The following is a 12,974-nucleotide window of genomic DNA, read 5'->3' on the forward strand; positions in this document are numbered from 1 at the left end:
ACAGCCTTTAATTCTTCCTTAATTTTAAAAATAGTTTTGGAAGAGATGCACTTTCTGGGAGAATAAAATGATAACAGATTCTGTTGCTTTTCTTTGTAGTGCTTTCGTTGTTTGATTTATTCTTTAACTGTTCCTAGTGTTTGTCTGCAGCTATCTGCAAAACCACTGAAACAGTCAAGCAGTCAACATTTCTAGTTAGTTCTGGTTATTTCCTTGAAACGGTGACAAAATATATCCTGGTTTTCCACCTATCTTATTGAAAGTATTTGTGTTGCAGCAATAACGGCCATGTTTTTTACCTGCTTTGCCTTCCTTTTTAAGAGATGCATGATTGTAACTGTTTTCTAACATTCAGCTTGAGGTATTTTAATTGCTGTTTCACGGACACTCATGATATACAAAGCCTTGTGTTTTGTAACAGCGGAGACTGAATGTTACTGTTGGGACAAAAATGAGATTCTAATTGATAGTTTTACTGACTTCCTGAATTACTCTGTCATTAAGCCTTTCACTGTCCATTTGAGCTGGTCCTTCCTACCCTACAAGTGCTTTGGCAGCATAGCAAGCTGTGACTGTGGCTGATAAAAACCCCTATATTAATTGATGTAAGAGCGAGTAGCCAGAGAGTTTTGTTAGTATTACCCCTGGTTTTGTTTTGGCACATACAATTTTCTCTCCAGGTATCTTTGCACCTCTTTCTAAGATAAGCAAGGCTTCTGATCACAGAAAAAGCTCTTTAAGAAGTTCCTCCGTGCGGTCTTCACCTTTGGTCAAATCCAAGAAAATAGATGTGACGCACATAACTTCCAAAGTGAATTCTGGTGAGTATTTTCTTCTAAGTTGAGACAGGATAGAGGGATACTAATCCTGAGGAATTAGCGCTAATCCTGTAAGTCTTGGTATTAAAATACTTGTTTGGATTTAGTTCATCACTTGGGATGAAAAGGAGATGTTTATTAACTACGTGTTCTCATTATCGGAAGTTCACTAGCCTGTAAACTGGTACTGGAAGGATGTTGTGTGTAGCTGTTTAGTGATTATAGTGATCTGATATACTATGACAGGTTATAGTCTTTACATACTCTGTTTAAAAAAAATTCGCATTTGTTCTTGAGCCATTAAAGTAATTTCTGATTGCCTGTGGGATCAGTTACGTGTCTGTACTGTATGTGATTCCATTAACTAAGATCTTCCCTGGGCAACTTGAAACATTTCACTGAAAATAGTGAAAATCTAGAAACTGATCTGTATACACCTTTAGGAAGAGAAATTGAAGAAATTTAATTTATTTTCTGGCAAAATGATTAAGGAACTACTTATCTGATTGTGTTCTATCTGCTGATTAAATTATCTGAGTAAAACCAGAGGCAAATTAGAAAAAGGATGCCCTTGTAATAAGGCCTCAGTCTTCTGATTGGACTTAAAAGCTCAATCCTTGTCTCTGCTTCAGTTGTTTAGTGATTTACTCAAATTAGTTGATTATCTGTATAAAAGAATGAGGCATCTTTTCTGCCTGTTTGGGCTCTGAGGTGTTTGGAGTACAGACTTGCTTGCTGCGTACAGTGCCCACCATGCATAATCTGACCTGATCTATGTATCTGCCTGGCTACATAACGATGGCATTAAATATATTACATTAGCATTTCTTTTGCCTTTTGGACCCTCTGTAGGTGACTCATACTGAGGCAGCACAGCTTGAGGGGTAGAAGGCATGCATACATTCTCACTGAATTTACTCAAGGCCCCTAAAACACCACATACCAGTAATGCACAGGGGACTGAAACAGTGTGCAGGACTGGTGGAAAAGAGGCATTTTGGCAGCATTTTGGATGACTTACGTACACTGCTCTACACAGATTGAGGGGGGAAGTAAGCTTCAGTTCTGTGCATTTACAACAAGCACAAGATCTAAGCTATTTATAAATGGACATCTTGCATAAAAAGCTTCTGGGAATAATCGGTTTGTTAGGAATATTGCTCAGAGCAGATCTAAGCTGACTTTTTCTGTTAAGTATTCTTCAGTGTTTGATTCAGTTTGTTGTGAACTGTTTGTAATCCACTACACTGTAATAAAAGTACTGTTTCCTTTGTCACAGACTGTGTTCCCCTTCAGTCATAAAACACCTTTTTCTGCACCATAAAGGTGCATTTGTGTCTTTGTAAATTTTAAACATTTGATACTTTGCTTCAGGTAAGAATCAGAGTGAGGTATGTATCATCTGCCCAGCAGAGTTTACATCCACTAACAGTAATCTGGAGGCTGGTGTTCTTGAATTGAAAGGTCCATTAGAATTAATGTGCTTGGCTGATTCATGGGCTGGAGTGGGAGGATAGAGCTGCAGAGGCAGAACTGTTTTGCAGTGTTTATGTGGCAGATTAAATTTCTTTCCTTTAAACTTCATCTCTGCCATACACTGGTATGTAAGGATCCACGAAAAATGAGTATGCTTTTTGTAGATGTGGGTACTAGCTGCAACGTGTAAATAAAATGCAACATGTAAATAAAATACAACGTAGAGATTTTCAAATCTGGTTTGTTTCTGCTGGGTTTGAATAACCCATTGGATTGATGACAGCAGGTCTTTTTCAAGTTTCTAGGAAAAGGATTACTGTGATCAAATTGAGAAATGTGTTCTCAGACCCAAACAGCAGGGTTTTGATCTGATGCCTTAGTGGCTAAACCATAACATTTCAGAAAATACAGTATACCTGCAAGCTACTTCAGTCCCTGTAGCTGAATTAAGCTGAGAGATGTAGTTAAAGAAAGATGACATGATTTATTTCTTTTATTCCTTTCATGACAGGGAGGGGATAAATCATAGATAACTTGTTCTTCGTTGAATGAGGGTAGGAAACTGTCAGGAATGCAGAATGGCTGTTCACTTGCTTAACTTCTATGGCTGTTCTAGTTCATATCACAACACTGTTGCTCCTTAGGCTTTTAAAAAATCTTCCTGCTATGCTTACTTCATTACTTGTAGACTAAATAAAGATGTGGTCTCAAATCACCCTCTCAAAAGCTTTATGGGTAATCTTTAATGCAGAAATGGTGAAATTAATCCTGGTGAATAGTAGGTGTTAGGTATCATAAAAATGAATGTTGTGTATATAATAGATGTAGGTGTTTGAAAGATTTAAATAAAACTCCAATAGAAACATTAATATTTTGCAGACAATTTGGTTATTGTTTTGCAAGATAGTTTGGACTGTTTTAATGCGTTGAGGGGTTTAACATCTGTGCTTATTCATCAAAACAATTCTGCAGCCTTTTTTACCCATTTATCAAGAGTCTAAGGAACTGTACAGTTGTATCCATTTTATCCCTGCATTTAATCTGCAAATGTGTCAAATTGGTTTTAAACATGACTTTCCTGAAAAGCGTTGTTCTTTGTTGGATGTATTTATTTAATTGTACGTGTTCTTTCTATAGGCCTAAACACGGCAAAAAAAGAGGGTGCTTTGGAAATCAACTTTATGATTCCTCACAGGGGAAAACCTGTACCTGCAAAAGATGGTAACTAAATATTCTTTTATCTTTTAACATCTTGAGGAAAATGTTTGGTTTAGGGCAGAAGAGGTATTACTGCTGCCTTACCTCTGTAGAAGTCCTGTATTGACAGTGTGGGAAGTGCCTTGCCTGTCTGTATTCAAGTCCCAGGCAGGCTGTACACAGTTTAGTCGGAGCAAGTGAAATTTGTGTGGCTGTTCTCTGGCATTCTGTGTTGGTTTGGGAACAGCTTCTATCCAAATATATGACAAGAATATAGACAATTAAAGCTGAAAGCTGACTGTTGGTAAGTGATCTTAGAGAGGAGCTCCAGAGTTACTTTTTTAGATTTCTAAGGGAGACCTTTTGCCCTGTATTATCACTGCTCAGATTTTAATAAAGAACTTTGCACGTGTTCTGTTGCAGTTTTCATTCTCTTCAGTATTGTGCGTTCACGCTTGTATAATCAAGTGTTGCCATCTAACAGCACTTGAGTCTTGGCATCGTGTCACAGAAGACTCTTAATAACAGGCTTCAAATATGAAACTTGAAACTAGCTTTTAAAAAGTTCCTTTTACACATGAATCATGCTGTGCAATCGTCTAGTTCCAGCATTGGATAGTGACTTCTACTGCGTCAGTATTTTATTTGCTGAACTTTAAACATAAAGGGACCTCACTTTTTTCTTTAACAAACTGTAAAAATGGGGTCTCCTTTGAGGTTATTTATTGTGTTGGTAAAAGCAGTATTTCTTTGAAATAATTTGAAGTGTGAATTTGAGCATACCTTCTTTGAAGAAAAGCATCTTTTTATATCCTCCGTCAGTGTACAGCTGCAAGGAGGGGACTTCGGAAGGAGGCTAGTGAAAGGTACTTATGTGCTGTCCTGTATGGTACTTTTTCAGAAGCAAGCTAGTGTTTGTGTAGACAGGGGTTTCCAGCACTTCTTGTATGATCATGGAGGGCAGTTAGCGGCATCACAATAACTGGGAGGTATAAGACATGAGAAGTTAAATTATATTGAACACACTAACCGTGTGCCGAGATCAAGATGCCTGGCAAAAACTAATGAATTAAGCCTCCTGGAATTCTGGAAAGTTCAATTAATAATATTATCTTAATTTTTCACATTGAGAAACAGACATATCTTGCTGTACCCTGCCTCGTTTTGGGCAGAAGGGGGTAGGAAAGGGAAGATCTGTGAAAGCCTTGAAAAGTAATCATAGAATCATGGGAGGAGAGCTGATCATAAATCTTAACTGGACAGTTGAGACATCAGGGTTTGCGAATGGAGATAAAAGTAATTTATCTCCCATTCTTACTTTATAGTGCAGATTTTAATATTAATACAGTGTGTAATGGAATCTAGTAGGCTTTAGTACAGGCAATAATTCACTCGTGTAGTATCACCTTCCTTCCACTTCTCATCAGATCTTTCATAGGCTGGATGCTGGAAGTGTGGTAGAATGATCTGTCTGCTAAGTAAGGCTCCCATAATTTAATTAAAATATACTTGGGATTGTTTAGAAGAACGTTCACGGAGTAATAATGAAGGGGCTTTTGAAGACCTCTTCTAATACTCACCCATCACCTTAGTCCCAAGGCAGGAGCAGACACACCTATGCCATTCCTGACAGGAGTTTGTGAAAGTGCTGCTTAACAGCTTCTAATTTTGGCTCTTTGTATTCTGGCCACTGTGGAGAACAGTTAACTTCCTTCTTACAGAAGCTTTCCCTTCTGTTTAATCTGTCCTTTTCTGACCCTGGCCTCTAACAGACTATTTCCATTTTTATGTCATTTAGGTTTTCCTGGGTACACCAGCTCTTCCTCTTCTACTACCTCCTTGGAAGGCAAACGGAATTACTCCAAGAAGCGGAACTTGACTGGCAGCAGTAAGAAGGCAGTGACCCGAGTGTCTTCTGCCTCATCTAAAATCAGTGCTGGTATGGTCTGTAGATACTGGGGTGTGTTTTCACAGGCGGGGGTTTACTGCTGTACTGAGTGCTTGTGTACAGCTACCTGTGCTGGTTCAGAAACTGAGATGGTTCAAGACAGACACTTGGGAAGTAGTTTAACCATAAACTTAACTTTTTCAAACATTTTTAAGCACATCTTCAAGGGGAGAAAAGTGTTCTCATGTTCTCGTAGTTGGTCACTGTACCTTTCAGCTGCAGAGAAAAGGCTGCAGTCCACAGCTGTCACACTGAAGCAAAGCAATTTTTTTGTCTAAGCAAAATCTGTGGTGTGTTGCCATGTGTTAAAGTCACACTGTGTTAAAGATGAGTGCTCTGTTTACTTGTTGGCTCACTATTGAAGACTTTCTTAAATTTTAAAGATACAATGTCACTAATTTGCCTGTCTTGTTCTTCTGTTAACCAGGGTTCTATAGCTCTCCAACTACAAGGAAAAATGCTTTTGGTGAAGGAGAAATTCAGGTTGGAGACAGAGTACTGGTGGTAGGACAGAGAACAGGCACCGTTAGATTTTGTGGGATGACAAAATTTGCACCAGGTATTTGCGAAGCTCTTTGTGTATGTTGTAGAATCAATATGGGATAGCTTCAATGTGAACATTGAGAGAACTCCACCTTTTTCCTCCCTCCAAAAAAAAAAAAAATCCAAATTTATTGATTTGTTTCAATGTTCTTCCTCTCGTGCATTTCACTGAATATTTTTTACTTCAATGCAACTGCCAGAAAATACTGGTTTAAAAGGTGACTTTTACCTGTCTCTAAACCAGCCTACTTAGGAGCAGTATTTTGATGTTGAAATAGTAGGCATTGTTACAGAGCTTTCTGAAAAGCCTCTGTTTAGTCTCCATAGTGGTATAGTTTATTGAGATCACATGCCTTTACTCCTTACTTCTTATAGTGCGCCTTTTGACACAGCTCATCTCTTGCAATACTGGTACTCTTACCGTGTCATACATGTGTGTTGTTCTGACCTTCTTTGCATCTTTAAGAAGGGAATTGTGAACGTTTAAGTCTTAACTAACAAACCTTTAGGTCACAGGACAGATGACAAGTTCAAGCATCTTGAAAAGCCCCAAACCCTACCATCATTTTCTAATCCTTCTCCCTTTCAGCTCCTCCCACCCTTCCCCTTCCTATAAGCCACTCTTGCAATGAAGCCAGGTGTTTTCAGATGCAGAGAGAATTGTTCTAAATTCTAGAAACTAATTTCTGAATTCTGTTTCTTGTAACTGTACTCTATGATGTTTATGGCCTTACGTATAACCATTTTACTGCAAGGGCACTGCAAAACCGATTGGTAAGTACTGGTGCTAGTACCTAGTTTAAATGAGGTCCATTTGACTGGTACGTGAGCAGCAATACTCCATCGCGACACTTGGTGGCATCAGTACTTTACAAAAAAATAGTGAGAACGGCAGAATGGGAGAGACTGGGGCACAAGCTCTGTACGTGCTTTGTGCCTTCTTGCCCCTTTCCCCCAGTTTTGCTGTAGGCAGTCCTGGCTTAAGATACTGTGATTAACTGATCCTGCTCTTTGGTGTGATGGCTCCAACCTTTGCATTGCTGCTTACAAAGTAAACAGTGAGGACTGGTTGTCCAAATACACTGCAAGTGTAAACAAGTGTAAAATCAAAAAGCTGCTCAACAGACTCCTCCTGCTTGCTCTGCTTCAGACTGGGGAAGAGTTATTTTTTGAGAAAACATGGTATTGTAAGGAGTGAGGGTGGAAAGGTGCCAGATCCTCACCATTTGCAAACTCTTTTACAGAAAAGGTAACAGGTGCATTTTTAGGTATTTCTATTTTAATATGTATCAAATCTCTGGAAGTTACCCAGACTTTTATTCCATTTGCTACAGTGCAGATCTTTCTTTAATTCTGAAAACAGGAGGGGAGAGAACTCCTGACGTACCAAGCCCTTCTTATTCATAAGCTGTCATTCCCAAGTTTCTTGAGCTGATAATTAGAATTACCATTTTATCCAATGCCTTAGTACCAAGTGACTTGAATTAAATTTTGAATCTTTTGGGGCTGGATAGCATAAGGACGACTAATGGAGTATGAAATTTAGCACCCTTACGTAATTAGCTCCCATTTATCACAGGTTATGAATGATCAAGCCTATTAACATCTTGATGCCTGTTCAGTTCGGGTAAGAGATGAATTGCCGGCCACTCCCGAGTCTTGCACCCTTCTCTCAATATCACACAGCCAGCCTTGCAATTTGTATTAATTATAACTTGCTAGATGGAGTAGAGAAATGAGTTAATATCAAAACTTAAATTTTACTGTGGATGATCTCAGATGAGGCATAAACCATGTGGTCATAAGGCTGAAGAGAGAAACCTGAACCACCCTTGCTCTTCATTCCTGACTCCTCTCTGTCAAATAGCCACTGTTAAATTCAGTAACGTTCTGTTTGGTTTTAGTGTATATATATATTGAAAGCATATAGAAATGTCAAGATAATAATCTTTAGATTTATTCTATGTTTTTGTATAGCTACATAGATATAATATATATATATTTAGTATTATGATTTAGACTTATTCTATGTTTTTGTATAGCTACATAGATAGTTATAATATATATATATTTAGTATTATGATTTAGACAGTTCCTAACTAGAAACTGTTTTTCCTTGATGTGGGCAAATCCCAACTGTAGCAGCTGTCTGTATGAAGTAAAGCCTCTGGTGTTTTGTTCAAAATACCATGATTTTACTGCTTTGAAATGCAGGATTCTGGTGTGGAATTGAATTGGACAAGCCTCATGGGAAGAACGATGGTTCCGTGGGAGGCATCCAGTACTTCAGTTGCCTTCCCAGACATGGTATATTTGCACCACCATCGCGTGTACAGAGGTAAAGCACTGAAGCTGGTTTAATGTTTGTTAAATGCTTTCTGAATGCATTTCTGGCAGGAAACAAAGTTTTACCCCAGATACGACAAACATTTTCTTCTGCTAATGGAACTTCATAACCTCCATTAAAAACCTGATGAGTTTTAGATCAGCTCTTTGGAAGCAAGAGCCTGAATTCAAAATGCAGCTCCCCCTGTTTCACTTGCTGCCACTTCCAAGTATTTTCATGCTAAGGCCTCCCTTTCTGATACAGTCTGTGTTCACTGAAACTTAAATTCAGGATCAGATCTTTCTTAACTGTCAGAAAGAACACCTGAGGAGTGTTGTGCTCTTTGTGTTTAGTGTTTTTATCTAGGTGAGCTGCCAGGTGTGTTCTTGCTTTTTTTTTTTCCCTGAACACCCTGCTCAGGCAAACTGGTGAAGCATTCGCTTCGAAATTATACATGCTCTCTTGTGGAGTAAAAGGCAAATGACTCAAACTAGTTTGCTCTGGACACTGTTGCTTACTGGCCTGATTACAGCTAAAGTGTTTGTGGCTCTTGGGAGCAGATGGAGAAGGGAAAGAATCAGAATTTAACTCATATTTGACAAGAATTCCCAGCAATAGCTTTGTTCAGATTTGAGTTGAAATGACTTCTTTGTTGTGCTGTTGCTTTTCAGACTGACAGGTTCTCTGGATTCTCTCTCAGAGACTTCGTCGAATAAAATAAATCGCACTTTTCCAGGTAGGAGTGTAAGACACTGTGATTGGGCTTAGGTAGTCTACTGCAGGCTGCCGTTCACCTACTGTACAAAGCCACCTTCTCACACAGCTTTTCAAGCACCAGTCAGTCTGGCCTGTCCCTCCTTAAATATGTAGCCTGCAGAAGGAACTGTTATTAGTTGTTACTAACCATATACTGGCAGAAATAATGGTGTCAGAGTTAAGATACTCTTTCCTTATTGCTGTATTGTGTTCTAATCAGTGTGAACCATAAACTGAACCTGCTCCTTAATCTGAATTGAGATTATTGAACAGATTGGTGTAGGAGGGAGCTCTATGAAATTACTGGGACATTTGTGAGATATTTGAAGTAGTTATTTTTTTTTTTCCTTACCTAAGCTCTTTGTAAAAGGCTGCTTCACGTTACCCTTGTTGGGTTCGTTTCATTCCTGTCTTTGAAAATCTGAACATGTTTGAACATGTTATGGACTCTTAGCTGCATGAGACATTGCATCACTATTTTCAAATGGGAAGGGAGTATGTGAAGCAAAGGAAGCAGTGTAAAAGAAAACATAAAGAATAGGAATTCAGAAAGAGCTGGTTTTGGTGGTTGGGTTGGGTTGTTTGTTTTTTATTCTGAAGCCCTATGCAGCTTGTTAACCTTTCCACTTAGGCTTTAGGCGCAGTCTGAGTACCACTTCTGCATCTTCACAGAAGGAGATAAACAGAAGAAACTCCTTTGTTAGGTGAGTGTTTTGAGTCTAAAATGGTTGGGTGAGCTGCCTGTTAGCTTTATTGTTTCTTGTTCAAAAGAAAATCTTTATGATGTGTAATATCTAGACCTCTACATTAATTTTTTTTTCCTTCCAAAGTGAAGCAGTAGTAGACTTTTTTCTGAGGGTATCCCGGAGTACAGTCCTTGAATTCAGGTTGGCATTAGAGTTGTTTTCCAATCAATCATCACTGTGTGTTTTCCAAATCGCTGTATTTTCACACAGCTGCCTGAAGTTCAGAGGGTCTTGTGAAAGGACTTCACGCTGTCCATGTTAAAAGTTGTTTTAGCTCAGTAATTTCAAGCCCCAAATAAAATGCTTTGTGCTTCTTGACTTACCACTCCTATCACATATGGTTAGAATTGTCAGTCCTGGCATCGGGTGAAAGGAACTTGGATTTTCCAGGTATTTCATAGTGCCATCTGTACAAGCCTGGTAATGTTATTACAGGTTTTATTTGAGACACGAGACCAAACCCTATTTTTTTTTAAAAAGGGAGTTGATTTTTCCCTCCCCCCATGCACTTCACTGAATTACAGCTTTGCCCTGGATGTTTCATAGAAAAAGAAAGACTTGTTTTCTTTTCCTACCTAGATCCAAGAGCTCTGTGTTACGGCGCAGTTGGAGCAGCACCGCTACAGCTAACACTGAGGGACCGGTGAAGCTGCATGAAGGCTCCCAGGTCCTTCTGACCAGCTCCAATGAAATGGGGACCATCAGGTACATCGGTCCTGCAGACTTTGCACCTGGAATATGGCTTGGACTGGAACTCAGAAGTGCCAAGGGAAAGAATGATGGCTCTGTGGGGGAGAAGCGCTACTTCACCTGTAAGCTGAACCACGGGGTCTTGGTTCGACCTAGCAGAGTAACCTATCGTGGGATTAATGGGGCAAAACTTGTAGATGATATCTGCTGAGCCAAAATGTGCTCACACAATAGGAAATACGTATTTTAAAGCACACAAGAACCCCATCTAGAATGCAAACTTATTTTTAAGTTATTACATCTGAATTTGCATTTTACATATATATTAGCATATATATGTGTATATAATATATTTTTATAGATATATAAAAATATAGAGAGATTTTAAAAAGTCACATTAAGAAGTAAAACCACTACTGTGTTTCTCTTACTGAAACAGCCCTTGGTTGGGAAGGGTATTGCAAAAGTGTCTTGGGTGTGAGAAGCTGTATTGTTTGAGTAATGTTCTATTATGTCCAGCATTCTCTAACGTTGCTTTTATGAATCATTTACTGATTCAAGCAGTATTTAAATGACGTTCCTCTGCCTGGTTATGAACGATAATGCTTCTCACAGAGGAGGTGGTGAATGAGTGCCATTAGCTGGGGTACCAGGGACTTTGTCAGTTCTAGTACCAGTTGCTAGCAATAAGAAAGCAAAAAATATGAGCCCCCTTTCTCAAGCAGTTGTGAAGTATTTTTCAGATCCCCCCTCTTATTCTCACCTCCAGAACACAAAAGGGCTGATTTGTGGTTAACTTTGTGAACAACAGCAGTAAAACAAAATGCTTTTAAAAAGCACAAATATGCTGCATGTCAGGCTGTATGGTAAAAAGCACTTTCTGCTGTGTGCATTTGTAGAAGGAGCAATATATAAGAAGCACTCTTTAAAATAATGCACTTTGCACTCTCCGGGAGAGCTTTCCCTCAGTTTTGAAGTATTTTCCCTTTCGTGTGCTGCAAGCTGCAAGTATCAGGTTTTAAATGCAGATAAACCTGTACTTTAATTAACATTACTTAATAGCCTATCATAAATATGAAGTCTGTATAAATACAGCATGGTAGTTCCTGCCAGAGGTATGGATTATATGCAGGGTCTTCAGGCAAGCGTATTAACATGATTTGATTTATTCGTGATACGTTTCTTTTGGAACAGTTGCAGTAGAAATTTATTGTAGAGGCCCATGATAAATTAAGGACGGTTTTAGTGTGTTGTAACATGCCTCGATGTGAATTATTTGCATATCAGCCTTTTAAAACAGATAGATAATATTTTGTCCATATTTTAAACATACCATGTATTTTAATTGCTCAGCGTATGTAAATGTTACCTTAGCAGGATAGTTTTGTGTTTCAGAACAGTCATGTTGTTCTTAAGTGATCTGCTTGCTCTTACCTACTTGAAGAATCATAGAATAGTTAGGGTGAGTCAGGAAGAAGTGACACTTTAAATTACATCATAATATCCTATTTTTAGACAGAATTCTGCTGCTACCAACTTCTTTAAAGTAACTGCTGTAGCTATTTTTCCTGACCTGTATTTAAAATAGTGCATATTGTATTCTAACTTATGGGAATTTTTAATTGAATATAAAAGCTGTACATTTTTAAATGTAAAAAAATTAATGCTTTATATTTGAAGATGCAGATATTCAGTGATGTGCTGAACTTTACGTTGTCCAATACCTGTTTCTTGCTGGTCTCAGTAAAATGAAACCCTGGTGAGTCGTGTGGCAAAAAGAATTTTTCTTAGGTTACTGCAGAACGTACATACTCTCACATCTCGTCTTAGGTACAAGTTATGGTAACAGGACACAGCATGGAACAGGAGCTGTAGAATATAACCCGGAAGTGTTTTGTCTATCTCCCAGCTTGCTAGTGGAGGCTGCCAGTTGTTAAACACAGCGTCAGTGGCCTGGTCTAGCAAAGACTGCAGGACCTGATTGAATCCTGACAGGTAGAGAAGATGGCATGGGTACCATCTGAGCATTAGTGTAGCATGCTTTTCCCTTCAGTTTCAGCAGCTACTAGCTACATGTTTCTCCTGAAATCTCTGACTTAAGATCAGCTAGAGCAATGCAGGATAGAGGGAGCAAGTCAGGACTATTATCTGTATGGAGCTGGTTTGGTAGCACTAAGAATCCTCTGTAAGGAAGCAAGCAGCACTGTAAATTCATGTGGCCTGAAACAGAAATAAATCAGTACCTCCATTCCAGAAAGGATTACTGATGGCTGTCTTCAAGTTGGTGATGTGAAGGGGTTTGTGCTTCCCTAAATCCAAGGTAAGTTGCCATAATCCTTTTCTCCAGCTGGCAGGAGGACATTGCAGGTTCACTGTTGGTGAAGTTTGAAATTAGGTGCTCTGCTTAGGTCTATACAATCACAGCCCCAGACTGGTTAGAAAAGACAATGATTCTCAAAGTCCCTATACACCAT

General features: G+C 38.8%; 1 protein-coding gene across 5 annotated transcripts in view; it reads left to right on the plus strand.

Moving 5' to 3' along the window:
- Positions 1-12,760, plus strand: part of CLIP4 (CAP-Gly domain containing linker protein family member 4) — a 64,574-nt gene extending 51,814 nt beyond the window's left edge. For all 5 annotated transcript variants that reach the window (XM_065679714.1, XM_065679713.1, XM_065679712.1 and 2 more), the window contains 8 exons: positions 681-821; positions 3,432-3,515; positions 5,290-5,430; positions 5,867-5,998; positions 8,197-8,320; positions 8,980-9,044; positions 9,696-9,768; positions 10,390-12,760. In XM_065679714.1, the coding sequence (XP_065535786.1) occupies positions 681-821; positions 3,432-3,515; positions 5,290-5,430; positions 5,867-5,998; positions 8,197-8,320; positions 8,980-9,044; positions 9,696-9,768; positions 10,390-10,711 (1,082 nt within the window). In that variant the 3' untranslated portion in view covers positions 10,712-12,760. The remainder of the gene's footprint in view (positions 1-680; positions 822-3,431; positions 3,516-5,289; positions 5,431-5,866; positions 5,999-8,196; positions 8,321-8,979; positions 9,045-9,695; positions 9,769-10,389) is intronic.
- Positions 12,761-12,974: the final 214 nt, after the last annotated feature.

The sequence above is a fragment of the Lathamus discolor genome, chromosome 5 (assembly GCF_037157495.1).
Source record: "Lathamus discolor isolate bLatDis1 chromosome 5, bLatDis1.hap1, whole genome shotgun sequence".
Lineage (NCBI taxonomy): Eukaryota > Metazoa > Chordata > Aves > Psittaciformes > Psittacidae > Lathamus > Lathamus discolor.